This window comes from Cystoisospora suis (genome assembly GCF_002600585.1).
Source record: "Cystoisospora suis strain Wien I chromosome Unknown contig_6864, whole genome shotgun sequence".
Classification (NCBI taxonomy): Eukaryota; Apicomplexa; class Conoidasida; order Eucoccidiorida; family Sarcocystidae; genus Cystoisospora; species Cystoisospora suis.
In genome coordinates this window covers 1-19,495 of record NW_027159651.1, presented here as the reverse complement: position 1 = coordinate 19,495, position 19,495 = coordinate 1, and the positions used below count along the sequence as shown (strand labels likewise).

The following is a 19,495-nucleotide window of genomic DNA, read 5'->3' as shown; positions in this document are numbered from 1 at the left end:
ACGGTTCATCAAGTGCGAAAAGCTTTCTCTTCCCCTTTTCTTTTGCTTTCTTGTCCCTTCTGCGTCTACTTTGTTGTCTTCTCCATATGCCTTCAGAACCTGTTTGTTTGGCGGCTTCTGGATGTGTCTAGGATTAGCCCTCTGTGCTGTATGTACACACGAGTCTTCTCTCCTTCTCATCTCCTATGGTGTTATTACGGCGCTCGGCTGCGGCCTATGCTATTCCGTCCCTCTCGCGTCAGCTCTTAAGCTGTCTCCTCCACAAGACAAAGGCTGGGTATGTATGAACACGTACTTCATTCTTATCATCATTATTGCCATATTGAGCTTCCCTCTTTATCAGGGGATCATAGGGCGTCATTTCACAGAGAAAGACCTCCGTCAAAGTGATCTTTTCGATCTCTCATCCTTCCTCTTTCAAGTAGATGGGAGGGCATAGATTAAGAGTTGGGAGGCCAGGGGGAGAGGTTCAGATGAGAGGACGATGAATGAAGAAGAGGAACTTCAGTAGGCAGAGACAATCGCAAAGATACTGAGAATGAGAAAGAAAGCTTAGTATACGAAGAGGGCCCGACATGTCGAGTGCCTAAGACTGATTATGCTGCGCGTTCCTGTAGGTTATGTGGAGGTAGATATATAGAGAGATAGACTACAGGTAGATACCAGTAGGCATACACATAGACAGACAGATAGATAGGTAAAGAGAACGGATGTGAATAGGTGTGCTATCGCTGACTATCTTGGTTGTTCTTTCATGAATCTCTTCGTCTGTCTCCGCCGTTCAAAGAGGAGGTTCTTTTCTCTTCTATCTCAAGAGAAATCTTCTCCCTTTTCTATCTAGCCTTCAGTTTCGAACGTGTTGATAGAAGAACAAGCCTAACAGAAACCGTCTTTTTCTTCTTTCTCTCACCTCATTCATTCTCCTATGATGTTTTCTCCTAAGTCGAGTGAGTTCTTTCTTCTTCGTCTCGTCGCTGTGATCTCATAGAGAACNNGGGGGGGGGGGGAGACCAAGGAAGAGAGTGACAAGCCCGGCGAGAATAAGAAAAATTGAGCCTTGACGGGTAGAAGCTGTCTGGCAGACCTCCGTGCCCTGTAGTCTTTTTGTGCAGCAAACAAACTGCAAGAATTCTCTCTGACTTTCTCTTTCTCTCTTTTCAAGTTCAAGTTGTCTTCTGCTTTTCATCCTGACCGATCGGGTGTGAATATTTAGACAGATAGACGAGGGGATACACTTCCACACATAAAGACGAGATTCTCAGTTCTTTCTTTCTTTCTTTCAACTTGTCTTTGCCTTGTGTTGTTTTCTTACTTGTCTCATTCAGGTCAGCGGCATTCTTTTCTTTGCTCGCGGCTTGAGTATCTGCTTTATGTGTCCTTTCCAAAGTTTCTATCTTTACGCTTCTTCGGATTCATATCTCTCTTTTCCACTGATAGATTTCGGGGGCAGTCGGTCTCCGGGCGCATCTTCAACTTCGCTCTTAGGCTCTGAGGACTCACCTGTACACGAAGACCTTCCTTCTTTCCCTTCCCCGGAGATTGATTCGCGTTCCCCGGGTAAGCTAGAGCTTAAGAGATCCCTCTCTCTCTCTCCCTCATACAGACATCTCGGAAAACGCCTCACTGGTACGACAACACATCCAGTCTTATTCTTCGCTATCTATCTATCTATCTAGACGCGCGCCGTAGAACGCATACTACTTACATGGTGTTGCATGCGGAGCTAGTCATCAGGCTAGTGTGTGTGTTCTGCGGGCGTACCGTGACGAAGAAGCGCCTACTGCGTAGGAACTAGTTACATATATGTGTCTGCGTACACGTATATATGTATATGCATACACTTTGTGTATGTATGTACACTGTGTATACATGTATGTGTTTCTGAATATGCATGTACGTATGAATATGTATGTACTTCCGAGTATATATGCCTATATATGTATGCCTAGATGTATGGGTCTCTGAACACGTATGTATGTATGGATGAGTATGAGTTTCATATAGACAGAGGGGATAACGATGGAGCGATACACTTGTATGTCTTGGCATTCCCAGCTGGGAGAAGCGAAGTGTCTGGTATCGATCCGAATATCCGGCGTCTTCACTTCATCGTCTCTTCTTCAGTCCGAGTAGGTGGTTCTGTATATGTTAGTTATATATGGTATGTGTGAGGGTGATACTCAGCATTTTGCAAGTATATATGGAGAAGAACATGTTTGGTGTGATACGCATTGCAGATGGAGAGAGATTTCTGACGGATACGCGCGTTCTTCGCCGCCTCCCCTCCCTGTTCCTTGTTATGTCTATTGGCTTCGCTATTCTACAGGTTAGAACCTATCCTTCGCATACACATACGTACCAAACCACGCAGATATATACATATCGACAGATATCAGCTGATGTGGTGTAGAAGACTAGGGTATGTGTATATGTACGTATCTCGATCTTCATGTCTATAGACGTACAGGGACATACACCGGTCATGTGTGTGATAACGAATGCATGCGTGCATCTATAGACCCCTACGTTTCTCATTCCCTTTTCAAGTTGAATAGAATCATTCACATACCCCTATCTATCCTCATATACATAAATGTTTATCTGTATCTATGGACATGAGTAGGCTAACTTTTGACAGGCTGTAGAACAGTCGACTTTTGTGTTTCGAGTAAATCTATACCCACTGCAATCTCATCTTTCTGTAGAGGAGACGTCGATGTGATCTGCTCAGCTGCTGTTTGGCCGCTGAAGAAGAGAAAAGTCTATCGCCTTTCCTTTTTTGTCCGCCCCCCTGCGTCGTCTCTGGTTCTCCATAAAAGATAAAATAGACTTTTGGGATGTTGTGCCTGTCTGCACGTGCATGTTGGTACTATCGTCAGCTCGTCACTCCCACAGCACATCATGTGTCTATACAGCCGACCATCTAGCTGCTCTGCTGTCTCACTCTTAACTAGGTGAAAGCCTGGGAGATTCCACTCTGTTGTCTATGGGAGAAAGCTCAAGAGAGCTTCGCTGAAGACTCAGAGAGACACCTGCTGCTGTGTGGAGAAGGATCGCCTTGAAAGCTGACCTGGGGCTTTTCACGGCAGCAGTAGAAACTATGTATATATACATGTATGTACATCTCTCCCTCTATATCTCCACATATATGTTTTTCTCTCTATATATTTCTCTCGCTATATGTGTCTCTTCACACATATCCATAAAGGTCGTGCTTCGTGACTTCTCTATTACTGAGAGTCTCTTGAGAAGCTGTCGAATGCTAGTGCATGCAACACCGCATGAATCAGGGGACTGTCTCTGTTGATGCTTCTCATGTAGGTGAGCTCTGCTGGTGGTGCCGCTGCTGTGAAGGAGCGGTTGCGTAGGGAACGACCTTTTCACTCCACTGTCCTCTCACTATCTCCGTTTCTTATCTATCTGCATGCAGCTGATAGGCGTCATTCTCCTTGTAACTCCTGATACAGCTCAGGGGGGAGAGGGAGAAGAAGGAGAAGTCGCAGGGCCACCGGAACAACAGAAGCTTCTCTATGATGATCCACGAGGTACATTCCAAGAGAGAGAGATAAACTTGCTGCATCGTTCTCTCCCTACAGACAGTAGACACAGACACTCTCATCGGCATCATCCTTGTCACCATCCAGTCGAGCTTCTACGAGACAGGGCGATATAGCAGGGTTGACCCAACTCTTTCTACAAAACACACCTTCCAGATACCTCCCACTGGTCAAGTATATACATACAGATAGATCCACCTATCTGTATGTTCATCTGTTAGGGCGAGGAACTATATATATATATATATATATATACATACGTATGTGTATCTGCATGTATGGACAGATGTTCATGTTGTTATGGCACTGAGCCGAGAAGGTCCTCTTCTATCTCATGTGAGAAGAGAAGGGGGATGGTAATGTGTTTGTATTATTGGTGAAGACAGCGGAACTTAAACTCTCACGTAGAGCCCACAGAGAGAGAGATAGAGACCTTGGTTGCATTCTAGAGCTCCTTCGACTCGAAGTCCGTTCTTCTCTTCTGTTTTGCTTTCTCTTGCCTCTTCTATCCTAGCCCTTCTTACCCTTCACTTTATCTTATATGGGCCTCCATGTAGAAGCCTTGGCAAGTTTAAGGGGGAGTCCAGTTCAGGTGTAGGTACACCTCCCTCTTGTGATCTTCTGATGACATCGACGTGTGTGGTGTGAAGTCCTGAAGTGAGACATACGAGAGGAAATGAAAAGTCAAGCATAAGTTTCTAGCTGTACACACATATACACACATACATACATGCGTACATATTCGTAGGTCCATTCATACACCTGCTTAACGTGCGCATACCTCCGGTTGTCTCTAATGCTGTCTCTACACAAACCACCAGTCGAAGAGAGAAGTGATCTGGTCTCCCTTTTCTCCAAAGGAGAAACATGCGATTTCTTCTTTCGTTTTCCTTTCCTCTCTTTTTAAATCTTTCTTCCTTCCAGGCACGTCATCATCCGGGGTTCAAGGGCCACGTGGTCCTTTCTTTTATTCTTCCTTTTCCTCTTCTTCTTCCTCATCTTCTCTCTCCTCGTCTCTTGTTCTCACCCCTCACGATATTCTGAGCTCTGTGTCCTTCTGGCTTCTCTTTCTGATGCTCTTCCTCTCATGGCAGTCTCTCTTTTTCATTCAGCTCACATGGAAAGTCCTTCCTCTCAACCCAGCAGCGGAGACAGCAGCAGGCTCAGCACCCTCCTCCTCTTCACGCCTCCCTCCTATTCTCCCTTCTACGGAAGTGCCTTCGCTATCTAGACAAGAAGGACCTCTCCATGACGCCGCCATGAACTCTCACTCGAGAGGGGGAGAAGGAAACAGTCTCCTTGAGAGCTTTCTATCTTCTCTCTTAGGTTCGAAAGCAGCCGGTGCACTAGGAGGAGATCTAAGTGAAGGAGAAAATCCATGGGCGGCTACGGGGATAGCATGGGAGTTCATCAATGATCATGCCATGTGTCTCTTAGGAGCTCTACTGGGAGGTCTCTGCTGTATGGGAAGGATTCTGTGGGGCTATATAGGAGATGGTGTCGGGTACATGAGAAGCACGGTAAGTTCTCTAAGAGATTTCTACAAAGAGAGTCTAGACACACCTGTAGATATGAATGTCTCTCTCTCTCTCTCTCCGGCTGTCTCTGCATCTATCTATATGTGTCGACTAGATCGATATGCATATCTCTGTACAGATAGATACATTCATGGCACATACTCCTGTGTGTCGTAGGCATAGGTAGATCTACACATCTCTGTATGTGTGCGTACACGTATATGTATATGGACTAGGGCTTTCGGACTTAGTCTTGGTGAAACATATGACTTCTAGTTTCGTAGACACATCTAGACAGAATAGAAATCTCAGAATGTGTCACTGTACATCAGAATATCAGACGTGACGGGTTCCTTGCATTCCCTCCAAGTGACGCGGCACTGCATACAGCTCAGCTCCTGCTAACCATGTACCATACACCAGAAGGCATGCATCTATCTATCTACCTATTATCGTCCCTCCGCACACTCCTGGCAGAACATAACAGGCAGATCGAATGTATGCAAGCATGTGTTCCCATGGTATACATTCTATAACGTCTCCGAGCAGTCTACGTGCTATGTAGCAACTCTCCCTGTCTGTAAGTCAGATACAGCCGTCGCGTCTTCCTAGGTCCTTTTTTAAGAAGGGGGAGGCACGCAGCGAAGAACGCCCAGCTTCCTTCGTTCAAGCGTCTATGTCCCGGACTGCTGTGTATGAATTGTTGGTGCTTGACTTGCAAACTCTCAGATCTTAATGAATGCTCTTGTCGCTCCCTGTCTCTTCGCTCTCTCCACCTATGGGATGCAAACACCTCAGCTCTATGCCTCATGGTAAGGTTACACACAAATGAAAACGGGGAAGAAGCCAAGTGCAGGACGGACATATAAACGCATGCGTATATCCAACAAAACTCTGTTGGCTGTTGAGGGAGAGAGAAACTATGTATATAATGCGCTGCTAGGTCCACCGACAGAAATCAGTCCTCACGCCATGTATCTCTATCTATCTATCTATCGAAGTATTATGAGGCTAGAAAATCAGAAGCGAATGGCTTGCCAGCAGTACCGGAGGGCGACTAGCCAGCAGCCGTGTCGTTAAGAAAGGGGCTGCTGGCACTTTACGAAGGCAACATTACTCCTAGATCAAGGAGGCTAGGCCACCAGCGTGTAGATATCTAATCTCTTCACCGATCAGGAGAGGATTGTAGAAGTCTTCGGGGCGCCTCTCTCCTCGTACCTATCCACATTAGTCTTAGAGTCTAAACACACCAGCTACCCGTATGCGTCCATTTGAGTTCTTTCCTATGTCGATTCTGCTACACACCCCTACCCAGTGCACTTTTCTCTTTCTCTCTCGCATATATGTATTGGGGTCCAATATGACACATGAACTGACCTTCCTTTCACGACATAGGAGGCCACGTATATACCTCTCATTCTTTAACTCTCCCTCTCTCCATTCCCTTCTCTCTGTCTTGCCTTTTTTCTCATGTGCTTGTGTATGGGCGTATCTCTACGCGGCAGAAGTGAAACATTAAGAGATCCCTCCTGTAATGTCGCTCCTCCTACTGTTGGTGCCTTGTGCTCTTATCTCTCTCTCTCTCCATGTGTTGATTTGTGTGGTGCAGTATGGCGCTCATTCATCTTTGCCAAGGAGGGGTCTTCTCACTCTTTCCCTCTCTCACAAGTGAACTCTTTGGGAGAAAGAATGTAGGACCTGTCTTTTCGCTTCTCTTCGGAGCTCGTCTAGCAGCCGTCGCTCTTGCTTCGCTATGGACCAATGTAAGAACATATCAACTCACCCGATTTCTCCTCTTCTTCATCCCTCTGTATACAGACTTACATTCACTATCTATCTATCTATCTTTAGTCTATCTATCTATCTTTAGTCTATCTATCTATCTATCTGTGGTAGGGGGTGCACATAGTACATTTCTACTTGGCTAATGTGTTATGTTAGGTATGCCTTGAATAGTTGTCGTAGTGACAATAGTCCCACCAGTTTGGGGTGAAGTCGAGGAAAAGAGAGAAGACTCTTTCTTTCTTTTTTTCGTTCTCTAACTCATAGGCCTTAGTACCCGTCAGGATTCTCCTAGTATTGGCACTCGTCGTCTTCTCCTTTCGTACGGGGCGACAAAAAGTATGTTGTGGGCTGTCGTTGCTGGTGAAGGAAGGGTCATGTATGACAGGTGTCTAGACGTGTAGTCTCATCATATATGGCAGCTGATCTATTCGAATGCCCCTACTGCTATTGTTGAAATGACTTATAATGAATGGGTGAGTGTCGTCTTTCTCTCTTCCAAGTTCTCTTGATAGATGAATGTAAACGTACATGATAGAGAGAGCTCTGTCTGTAATTGATATAGAGGGAAGGTCCAAGCTTCTCTTCTTCAATGTAGAATCGGTTGGTAATTTTCTTCGTTATTCTACTAGCTAGCTAGCTACTCCGGGGGAGCCACTGTTTCTGGATTCCTATCCACTCTTTCCCGAGTGACATCTCTCTCATTTTCTCACATTTATATATATATATATGCATACTCACATAGACACATATGTATGTATATACACGAACTTACCTACATAGTATATGTATATACACATGAACAGAGTGTACGTGAGGGGGAGTGGGGTGTCCACGCAGAAGCAAGGCGAGGCCTCTGAATGTCTGGAATATCTTTCTAGTATCCAAGACCTGAAGACTCTCTGACTATACATCCATATCATCTGTATCTATAGGTACACGTGCATGCGGATATGCATACATATGGACGGTGTGTGGCTCGGGGATGTAGGGAGGAGGAGGAGGGAGATGGGGCTTAGCATTCATGTTCATTTTTCATACATTTCCACTTTCTCTCTTCTCTCAAGAATTACATAGATGTCTACTTCTTCTGCCTACATACAGTATATACATATATATGTCTGCATATGTTCATATACAAGTAGATAGACTTCTCATCTTTCGGCAAAGGCTCGAATGCAAACCTTTTCTGTCTTCCTTTCTTTCAGATAGCACTTCACTATACAAGCTTACATGTTGTATGCTTTATCCTGGGGACTTGCCATCTACTCTGGTAAGAAGAACTTCTTCCTCTTCTTTCTTTTACTCTTTTCCTCCGTTCCTGTCTAACTTTTTCTATTTCTTCTTCTATTTACGACCACGTGCGTAGGTCTGCTATCTAGAAGAGATAGACGTTCATCATGCCAAATGAGAAGAGAGAGAGAAGTAAAGAAAGAGTTACGAGAAACGAATGTCTGGGAGTGGAGAGAAAGAAAAGCGATTCCCTCTTCTACTCTACTATCGTCTCCTCTGTACATAGGCTTCTCTCAACAGCACATACATACACACCCCGGTTGCATCATACACATCCTACATATACGCCGTTTAAGAAATATGAAAAACTTTCATTGACGTCTCTGTGAGAAGGATAAGAAGAAAGATGCCATGAAGAAGAAGAAGAGGAAGTTTTCTTTCTTTGTTCTATATTCCTTCTCCTCAATTCAGTCATCTACTTATGCTGTTTGAAACACGAGAGAGAAAGATTTCTCTTCTTTCACTTTGGCTCGTTGAGAAGAAAAACAACCTTTCTTTTCACTAAGACAGTACCACCTTACTTACTTCTCTAGAGCATCTGAAGAGACATTCTCGTCACGTTCATCAATGAATAGACATGTAAATAGATAGATGATACACAAGAGATAGATATATAGATAGATTGAAGCGAGATGACAGATGCAGTAGTGATGGGTAAAGGGACAGATATAGGGATAGATAGACAGGAAGCAGTCTGTACCTTGGACTAGATGGGAGAATCGCGGCTCTCTATGGGTACGTATGCCTCTCTCTTACTTCGTGTATACGTAGGAAAGTCACAATGCCAAGTCATCTCAGTGATCAGATAGAGATAGATAGATAGATGAACATATCAGTAGATAGACCAAAGATAGGCAGATAGATAGACAGATGATATACAGAGCCTTCTTACTTGTTTCATGTCTATAAGGAGCTACTGCGTAGATCGAGAAGAATGAACTTCTCTCTTTCTCTTCAGATTTAGCCGACATCTTCCTCATCTCTTTCTTTTTATCTCTTTCTTTACAGCATCGGAGCGACCTTTTTCTTTCATCCAACCGATGCTATCCCTTACCGATTCCCTATGTATGCCTCATAGACGGAGAGCTCATCAAAGAAAGGGCTTTTCTTTCTTCTTCTTTTTCTCCATACACACACTCTCTCTCCTTCCTCTCAACTTCTTCGCCTTTCTCACCTTCCTCTAAGATCGCTTGTAGCAAACAGAATCCGGCGAAAGAGAGATAATATGAAAGAGACGCCTCCGGCATTCATAGAATCCAGACAGAGAGATCGAGAGTGAAGAAATGAAGTTGCTGAGAATAGCAAAGAGAGAGACAGAAGAAATGAGAGATGGGAAGAAAGACGTCTTGCAGAAAAGAACAGCAGCTCTGCTCTTTCTTCTTGACGGTGTTCAGACCCGTTCCTTTCTATCTTCTCCCATGACGTAGGAGAAAGATACAAAGAGAGAAAGAAAGCGCGTCTAAATCTCCTAAAGGAATGAGAAGGAAAGGGAGAAAACACACCATAGACATAATCTGAAGAAAGAAATCCTAATACTAAGGAAAGGAACAAAACAGGAAAGTTTCCTACCGTCAGCAACCTCATCATGATCATAGCAGCAACCAAGGTGTTTATGCTATCACTCTGCTTCTTCTTCTTCGTATCCTTCTCGGCTTCATTGTCTCTCTTTCTTTCTGGAAAAGACATCATGATCTTTTCATGAAGTTTCTCTGTCTATTACAATTCCTCTCGATAGGGAGAGCTTTCATAGTCAAACAGAGTATGTATGTACGTCTATCTCTCTCTGTAAGTGCGTGTGTGATGACTGATAGAGGCAGGCGACTGAGAGGGGTGGCGGAGGTGGGCGTGCAAAGAGGCAACTCCTCGTTGTTCTTCTTCTTCATACACTACACACACGTCACAAGAAGCTCCTGAATGATCGTCAATACATTTAACCCAGGTGTGAAAAAGACGATTATGAGGTCTGAAGGATAGATAGATAGATACGGAGATGATAGATGAGGAGACAACATCTCTCTCCTCTCTGGATGGGGTCATTGTGCGTCTCCTTTTTCTTTCTTGCATCCTCTTGTTGTATTTCTTCACCCATCGTTTTCTTCCCTGTTATCTTTAGATCTTTCTTCTGCTTCTCAATCAAAGAAGATCTGTTTCTCACAACTTACGAAGAAAGGAAGAAGAGAGGAAGGACACCAAATGAATGAACGTCATCATCCTGTCCGGACTGTCTCCTATGACCCTGTCCTTGCTTCCTCTTCTTTCTTCTCTTCTTTCATCTGGTATAAGACCTTTCACTACTACTCCTCTTACTTACCCGAAGAGAACAGCCACACACCGGGAGGCGAGTCGCCTCTTTGAGTCCGTTGTGTGTGGCTCTTTTTGATTAAGAGAGGGATGAGAGAGAAGGAAGAAAATTCGTGAGGAACCTCATTGACTCTCTGTACAGCGGGAAACGGCTGTTGAGGCGAAAGGGCGAGAGGAACGCTACCCATCATGTCTGTACATGTGCACATACATATCTATCTCGAGATGGAGAGAGTGCGTCTATGTATGATGCCTGGGTTTGTGTGTTCTTTATCTGCTTGTGTATATCGGTGTATTCTCTCACTCTTGTACCGTCTTTTGAACTAGGGAAACTCTTGATGCTTGCTTTTCTTCAAGATCCTTCCGCTCACGTCTTCTATTTATCTATCTATCTATCTGCCTGTCTTTCTTATCGCTTTCTTTCTTCCCTCATCAATACAGAAGAAGGGAGGAACTGAAGGTCTCGATCTCTTGTAAGATGTTGATGATTCGGTTGCTATAGCCATCTCCTTGTTCGGCCTTTGAAATCGGCAGGTGTCGTAGGTGTACGTACACTTCAACCTCTCGACGAGGCAAAGGTAACCGTACACTCTGCTGGGAGTGCATAGAGATAGATAGATAGATAGGGAGATGTAGATACGAAAGAGAGAAAGGAATTGATAGTAAAAGTGCACGAGATTGACTGACGACATATCTCCAGATGAAGGACTTCTACGAGAAAGAGAAAGCGAAAGAAGAAGACGCGAGGAAGTAGGGAGACTGATTCACACTGGCACTTAGCGCTGTAGGTCATGGCGACGATGGTGATGATAAGAAGAGAGGGGGACGAGGGAGGGAGGGAGATGAAGGAAGGAAAAAAGCCAAAGGTCTCGATCAAATAAGGCTGGTCTGTCTATCCTTCCTGGTTCCTCTATCTATCCCTTCGCTTCTTCTAAAGAGATCCTCTATCTACTCTCTTTCAAATTCCTTCTCTTATTGCTATCTATGATCAACGGGTCGCCATCTCCATACACACAAGATAAACAAGAAGACGCACTTGGAGCTGCTACTACTACTACCAGCACAGTATACATCTATATCTATGTATATTCACATATAGATATACATACATCTCTAGAGAGATAAAGAGGTAAGGTGAGAAAGATGGTAGACCACTGGTATAGAGGATCGATAGAAAGTGGCGAGGTTGTCTCCTCTTAGAGTGAGGGAGTTTGCAGACAGGATGACGAAGAAAAGAAGGAGCATGCCACGTGCTCTCTCCCTCTATACACGGTCTTGACAGACGTAGCTAGAGAGCAAAGGCAATATATCTATCTAAATATATATATAGAGAGAGAGATAGTATTGGTACAGTAGTTAACAAGAAGAAGAGTATGTCAGTAAGAAGAGAAATGGTTCCTGCGATTCTTTCTCAAATCTCTGCATGCTAGGAGAGTATTTGTATGTAATTACCAGACCAGCTGCGTAACCGTCATGCCTCTTCTTCAGAGACGACTGTCTTCTTTTTCTTTCTTTCTTGTTCCTTTCACTTTCTCCTCTTCTTTCTATCACCGTCAAGTCGAAAAGAAGAGAGAGAAACTCTCCTTCTCATCTCTCATCTTTTTTCTAAGTGAGCGAGAGTAATCGAGAAGGAAGCTTGAAGAGATCCATTCCTCCTTATCATGCTGAGAGGAAGAGCGACGATTGCCACTGAGGATAGACAACCTCAACAGGAGTGAAGTCCCCGGTGTATATACACCACCGACAGGACAAGGTGTCTTCTCTGTACGGATGAAATGAAAGAAGAAAACGAACCGAGATAGACAGTTGCTAGCATGTGAGAAAGAAAGAAAGAACAAGATGGTAAGTGAAGGAGGGAGACTTCGGAGGAGAATCGCAACAGCAACAACTAAAAGAAGAAGAAACAGGACACGCTACTTTCAAACCCTATCATGAAGACAAAGAGAAAGGAAGAGGAAAAAGAGAAAGAAGTGAGAGAAGAAGAGGAAGTTAGGTGATCATAGCACTAGTAATAGAGTCACGAGGGCGAGCTGATGCTCCTCCTGTCCCCCCTCTCGATGTCGATGCTGTAGTAATAGAAGTAGTAGAAGTAGAGGAGGAAGAGAACAGCAGGGAGGAGGAGGTGGAAGTCGTCGTAGTGCTTGGCGCGCCCCTCGTTGAAGTGAAAGGAGTCTTTGAAGGGCCTGATCTAGTATCCGTTGACGAAGCGACAGACACACCCCCCGGAAGAGAAGAAGAAGAGAGAAGAGAAGAAGTTTGCATGATGCTTTTCTGGGATGCGTGTGGAGTCTTCTTACTGCTGCCGAAGAAAGAAGAAGAGACTTTGAAGAGAAAAGAAAGGAAAAGGAAAAGGAAAAAGAAGAAAGAAGACAAGAGATGGAGATGAAGAAGGAGAGAAGATCTCAGGAAGGAAGAACAACACTCGACGAGGAAAGGCACGCATGGCAAAGAAGAGATACATAGACCAAGAGATAGAAAGATAGAGATAGAGAGTTTGGTAAAGATACGTGTATAGATGAAATAAGGAATCGAGAGATAAAGATAGATAGATAGATATGGACAGAAAGGTAAAGGCATGGAAGATAGAGAAGGAAGAAAAGCAGCAGGGTAAGAAGTGATCTACAAGAGAAAGACAAAGCATAAGATATGCACTCTATAGCCCTGCCTCATGTACAGAAAGAAACCCTTCAACTTTTCACACAAGAGAGCGAGGACATCTACCTATCTATCTATCTATCGATCTGCTGAAATCTCTTTCTCTCTCTCTCTCTCTAGATCTAAGATATCACTGTGTATCTAGTATAGTGGCCGCAGGCCTGAGAGAGTAGATAGATACAGGTAGATGATTCGTGTAGGAGAAATGGCATGTAAGGGGGGGTCTATAGAAGGAGCTCAACCAAAGAAGAACAAAAGAGAAGTCCGCTTTCCTGGTCTCACTAATCATACATATCTCCTATAATAGAACTGCTTCAAGTCAAGAGGTCATTATACACCGAATGAGATAGACTGCATAGATGCAGGTGATAGACATACATCTCTCTCCATATGTATCTATACCTCTCGACTCTCTAGCACCGTGATAAATTGAGACAGACCGGAGATAAGAAGAAGACGAAGAAAGGGCGAGATACAAAGAGATATAACTCGGGTGCTATCGCACATCTCGGTCGAAGTCTTATCAAGAGAATTACAGCACGAAGAGAAACTATACAAACATATACACATAGACACATCGCATCTCCCCCTCCTCTTGACGCATTCACTCCAGATGACAGCTACGTAAGTAGAGGTCTCTTCTTCGAATTCTTCTTCTTCTTCTTTGTGTTCTTCTCTCACCTGAAGAGAGAGAAGAAGGAAGAAGAGCACCACTACTACTACTACTAGTGGTGGAGTTGCTGCTACTCCATCCCCCATGTCCTTCTCTTTCTCCTGTTCCTCTTCCTCCTTGAGAAGAAGAAGAGATGGCAAGAGCCCCCCCACCCGCATGCTCTCGAACCATAGCCTCTAGATGATCGAACTCTCTGTTGATAAACTTGGCATAACCTACAGAGAAAGACACACACAGCAGAGAAGAAGAAAGGGGCGAAAGAGTTTGAAAAGAACAAGAGGAGAAAGAGACAGCTATAGAGGAGAAAAAGAACACATCGAAAGATACAGAAGACTCTCATTGGCAGGAAAGAGAGAGAGAGACGAGGAGAGGGCAAGATAGAAAGTCAAGTGCTCGAGGAGAGGAAAATAAAGAAAGAAGTAGAAGGACAGATGAAAAAATGAAGAAGAAAGGAAGTCGGTGAATAGCATTCCTACCTCCCCATTCACCTGAGAAGAAGAGGCGCAGCAGGCCCCCCCCCCTCCTCCAATGAGTAAAGAAGAACCTCTCCTCTCTCTACTTTTCCCTCTCTCTCACGACGTCACCTTCGACCATCCTAACATGTTTCTTATCCTGGACTTGGCGGCCATGAGAAAGAACCCTACATGTCGAACTTTTCTATCTATTCCTTCTTCCACCTTAAGGCGAGTCAGATCATTCGCTCCATCCCCCACCTCTCCCTCGAGTCAAAGTGTCGGCGTGATGTTCCTTCGGTCTGTTTGTGCATGCGCAAGCCACTACTCCATAGATTAGAAAAAGTACCAAAGAGAAAAGCGTTCTCTCTATGGCGATCTTCACTCCTTCATTCGATCAACAGGAAAGAGAAGAGAAGGAAAAGGGCAGAGGGAATGAAGGGGTGAGAGGCCGATAAGAAAGAAAAAGAAGAGAGGATAGTAGACAGATAATGAATAGTGAAATTTCAACCTCGCGTCTACCTAAGGGAAACAACCTAGCGAAACGACGTACACACCCGCTCCTAGTGAAGAAGAATAAAAAGACCATCCAAACACTAAACCATTAACATGCCTTCTTCTTCCTCTTCTTTTCTCCTTGTCCTTCTATTGCTTCACCTCTACTGAACACTCACGACGACCATTGCGACTCCTCCTCTTCCTCCTCTCCCTACTATTCATGGCTCTCACACCTCTGGCGATAAGAAGAAGAAGAGAATGAGACTACTCATAACACATCTCATAGTCATACCACTACTACTACTACTATGTTGCGATCTCTTCTTCTCCCTTTCTTTCTTTTTCTTTCTTCACTCACCAGCGGGCATCCGAAGTTGTCTACGTCCTTTTCTTCTTCTTCTCTCCCCCCCCCCTAGATCTCCATCATGACCTCCTCCTCCTTTTACTGAGCTTTTACTTTCTTTGCCGCGCCTGTGCCTGTCGTGCGGCTGGGGCTCTTGCACCTCTTCGTTCACCCAGTACGCACTCGCAGAGGGCAGGTGGAGAAGGAGACAACGGAGGTCTTCAAGATCACGCAGAAGAAGAGTTAAGAGGGAAGGCGACGATGATGATGACGATTGGGGGTGACTTGTTGAGGTCTTCTTCTTCGTTAAAACAGTCTCGAGCACTACGTGAACTCTCCTCACGACAGCCTGGAAAGACGTACAAGACAAAGAACAAGAGGAGGGGGGCGTAAGAGGACAGAAGAAAAGAGAGAATTCCAAAGGATAGATAGATTCAAGGTCAAAGATAGATAGATAGATAGATAAAGACAGGTAGATGGATACAGATATATATAGAGGAATAAAAGTGGATAGATACATAGATAGACAGATAGATACGGAGATGTTAAAACAGATAGATAGACGGAAGATAGAGAAGAGATCTCTGCATCAATCAGAAAGACCTACACCATCAAAAGAAGAAAAAGCCTCTACATTCTTTCTCACTCCGTACTCGAAATACTGAACCTATCTACCTATATCTATATCTATGTTTAATCTTCAATCTGTCTTTAGTCTGTCTATCTATCTATCTTGAATCTACTTATCTATCTTTGATCTTGAATCTTTCTATTTATTCTTTGGGATTCTCTACTTTTTCTTTTTTGTTGGCTCGTATAAAGAGTGATGACTGAGTGCAATAAGAAGGAGAAAGAGGATGATACCCGCCGTGTATCCGTACCTGTGTGAGTTTATCGCATACAAATCGAAAGAGAGCGTGATTAAGAAAGAAACTGACGAAGCACATTCCCTCTATTAATCCTCTTCTTAACCGCTGTACATACACCGCAGCTGGCCCTCTACGGGCGGTCGACTTGTGTGATGCCTCCTCGTAATGAGCGTCATGTCTTAGACGCCCTTCTCTTCCTTCTCCTCTTGTCTGAGAGAGAGGCGCCGCTTCATAGAGATGAGATAACGACGAGGCGATCATGCGTTCGAAAGAACCCACGAGAAGAGCTATACCTCGAGACTGGACCTCCCAGAGTTTATCTGCAAAGATATCGGCCATATGAACAGCAAACAGAGAGACGAGACGGCAGGAAGAGGAGTCATGCGAGGAAGACAAGGAATGACAGAAGACCCGCCTCACCGCAGCTATCTCCATAGACATTAAGAAAGAAATCGAAAAGAACCGACATGCATAGACACTCAAGATCGATAAGGGAAAGAAAGATGGAAAGGTAGATACGTCACGGACAGACACACGTAAACAGGTAAATGGATTGAAGATAGATTTAAGATAGATGAACGACGGAGCACAGATAGACAGATAGATAGAGGCATAATTCATATGGATCAAGTAGACCAAACAGAAAGAAGGTTCACATCTACCCCCTATCTATCTACCTTTAGGAAATACAGACATCTAGAGACCAGATTGCTCGTCTTCTTCCGTGTTAACAGTCTACTGTGTAACGCCTAAGAGCAACGAACAGAAGAAGAAGAAGGCGACCTCTCCTTCTCCTTCTTCTACTACTGCCACCACCGCCAATCCACGTGCAGACCTTCTTCTTCTTCTTTTTCCCTCCTTCATCTTCCACCCCCGCGTGAAGCGGGAAATCGCAGTCTAGAAAACCGAAGAATTGCGCGACAACGTCTACAAGAACGACATTCACTCCAAGTGAAACTCCTCCTTTCAACTCACGTCACTGAATGATGGAAGAGAGAAATTCTAGGATAACGACGACACATAACTATCGAACACAGAGAGAGAGAAACCACTTGATATATGCAGACATGTATAGCTGTAGACATACACATAGACATATCCACATACAGGGAAAGGGAGATACAAGATCTACACACACAAAGACACCTGACTCTTAACATGGGATGTAAGACGACGTGCTTGACACCTCTCTCTCTCTCTCTCTTTCTCTCTACACACCTATAGGAATGTGTCTATGAATCTACGAAGACGTGACACCTATATATATATCTCTCTCTCTTTCCAATGCATGTATGAATGTGTCTGTGTATCTGAGAGGCCTTCTATCCATCGCACCGCGAGCTTCGTCCAGTTTGATATGATTCAGTTCAGTTCTCGACGAAGATGAGCGACCTCCATAGAGAGACATGCCATCGGGAAAGGAACCTCCTTGTCCCCCCAGTCTTGCTCCTCCTTGTTGATAATGACTTCCATCGAGGCCTTCTTCTTCTTCTTCTAGCTCTCCTATACCATAGTCACCCTCTCTTAGGGCTTTCGATATACTTGATTCAAGCTTCTGCAAAGATCTCTCTACATACACGCTGGTTCCTATGCATGCACAAGCGGAGAGAAAGGAAGAGGAAGAAGAAGCTAAACAGGAAAGAGACGTCGAGCAACTTGGAAGTAACATAGAAGAAGAAGACGATGATGAGATGGGGGCAAAAGATGAAGAAGAAGCAGATGAAGAAGAGAATGGAGAAGGATCAGGTGTAGAGGAGGAGGGCGAAGAAGAATGAAGAAGAATCGACACGTCAGAAGATGAAGGAGGGTGTGTGAATTGCTTTGAAGATGGAAGTCTAAAAGAAACAAAGAAGAGAAAGAAGAGAGAGAGGTGATGGAGAGAGAAGGAAGGAGCGTTAGAGAAGAAGAAGAAGCGCATGCAGATCTTATCATGGTAAGAGAGACATGAAAATGTGAGAGAGAAAAAAGAAGAAGGGAGAAAGCATGAAGACGATCATCATGAGAAAGAAGAAGATGAAGAAAACTGAAGAGGAGAACAAAAAGGAGAAAGAAGGGTCGCTAAGAAGGGATGCATGGAGAGATGATATAGCTGACAAGAAAGACGTAAACAGAAACAAAGATTAAAAGATAGAGATGAAATAGGGTGAGACACGAAGATAGATGACAAAGACAGAAAATACATCGACGAATACAGACGGAGACACACAGAGAAAAAGAACGAAAAGATAGAAAGATAGACATGGTAGATCGATCGATAGATAGATAGATTGAATAGAGCGAGATTAAAGATACATTAGAGATAGACAGACTAACCGAAAGACAGACTAAAGATACCAGATTAAATACAGGTAGCTAGACATAGATAGATAGATTAAAGATAGATAGATTAAAGATAGATAGGAGGGTGTGAGTAGTATGGAGAGGAAGAACTGCAGAGTCATCGTTTTTTTTTCCCCTGAGTGGAGTGGATGGAGAGGCGAGGGTGCGTACCTGTTTTGATGGAGAGCTTCAGCGTATTTAAGAAAGAGACGGAGAAAGACAAGAGAGACCTCCTTCACGACCTGAACTCGAGTCACAGATTTTGCTTTATCAAACACTTTCTTGCATGCACTTAACACTTCGCTTGCTGATGTATACATACAGATATCACTCTCTTCATCTTCTTCTTCTTCCTCCTCCTCTTCTTCATCTTCTTCCTCTTCTTCTTGATCTCGTCCCTCACTTGTTTCTTCTTCTTCTCCTCCTCTACTTCTTCGTCGCTTCTGAGTTTGCATGTGAAAAAGTGTTTGAAAGAAATACGTGAAGTAGAAGNNTTCTTCGTCGTCTCTTTCGTCATCGCTCTTTCTACGTGACGCTAGAAGAAGAATGCGACGTAGGGTGTCTAGATGCCTGCCGTGAATGAGAATCCTATCTGTCGAGGGAAGTAAGGCCTGAGAGAAGACTTCGTAGAGCTGACTCTCTTCATGCTGCGTCCACCGAAAGAGAAAGGGATCAAATGCACTTGATAGCATACCACGAAAAAGAACCGGCTTCTGGGATAGAAAGAAATGAGAAGAAGGAGATGACGAAAAGATTCTCGGCGGTAAGAGAGATGTATGCTGTTCTCTATGAGAAGAAAGATGAGAAGAGGATGAAGAAGAGTTGTCTCTTTCTCTTTCAAGATCGACACCTTTCTTGGTCTTCCTCTCTTCTGTCGTTCCTACTACTCCCCCACTCCGAGATGTACATGAATGAGAAGTCTCTCCACGGTTCTCTCCACCTCTTTCATCGAAGGGATTCTTTCTCTCTTCTACATCTGAAGAAAAAGGATTGAAAGACTTCGCTCCTGACGTAGAAGAAGAAGAGGGGGGTATTTCAGGGAGAGCTCGTTGCTTCTCTTGGTTCAAGCCAAAGATCGAGTCATAATACTGGATCGACGTCAAAACAGGAGGAGGAGAGAGTTGAGAGAAAGCATGGCTTCTCTCGTCGATAGCTGAGAACATTTGAATCGACCTCTCCTCTTGACGAAACTTTGCATCGAGAGACAACTCGAACTCCACCGTCTTGTGAAGGAGA

The 19,495-nt window shown here is 44.2% G+C and overlaps 2 protein-coding genes across 2 annotated transcripts in view; one reads left to right on the top strand and one right to left on the bottom strand.

The window, feature by feature from the left end:
- The window catches only part of CSUI_010193 (major facilitator family protein), an 11,211-nt gene extending 417 nt beyond the window's left edge, over positions 1 to 10,794 (top strand). Inside the window, exons 2-10 of the mRNA XM_068070298.1 lie at positions 97 to 277; positions 1,326 to 1,557; positions 2,238 to 2,326; positions 3,431 to 3,545; positions 4,482 to 5,077; positions 5,804 to 5,886; positions 6,684 to 6,837; positions 8,065 to 8,129; positions 9,158 to 10,794. Coding sequence (XP_067917727.1) covers positions 97 to 277; positions 1,326 to 1,557; positions 2,238 to 2,326; positions 3,431 to 3,545; positions 4,482 to 5,077; positions 5,804 to 5,886; positions 6,684 to 6,837; positions 8,065 to 8,129; positions 9,158 to 9,227 — 1,585 coding nt within the window. The 3' untranslated portion in view covers positions 9,228 to 10,794. The remainder of the gene's footprint in view (positions 1 to 96; positions 278 to 1,325; positions 1,558 to 2,237; positions 2,327 to 3,430; positions 3,546 to 4,481; positions 5,078 to 5,803; positions 5,887 to 6,683; positions 6,838 to 8,064; positions 8,130 to 9,157) is intronic.
- A 1,504-nt stretch (positions 10,795 to 12,298) lies between these two features.
- CSUI_010192 (vps53 n-terminal protein) lies at positions 12,299 to 19,495 on the bottom strand. Its single transcript, XM_068070297.1, has 6 exons — positions 18,431 to 19,495; positions 17,276 to 17,775; positions 15,953 to 16,260; positions 15,087 to 15,420; positions 13,787 to 13,993; positions 12,299 to 12,771 (listed from the first exon to the last, which is right to left on the bottom strand). The coding sequence occupies exons 1-6, from the start codon at positions 19,420 to 19,422 to the stop codon at positions 12,440 to 12,442; spliced, it is 2,673 nt and encodes an 890-aa protein (XP_067917726.1). The 5' UTR covers positions 19,423 to 19,495; the 3' UTR covers positions 12,299 to 12,439.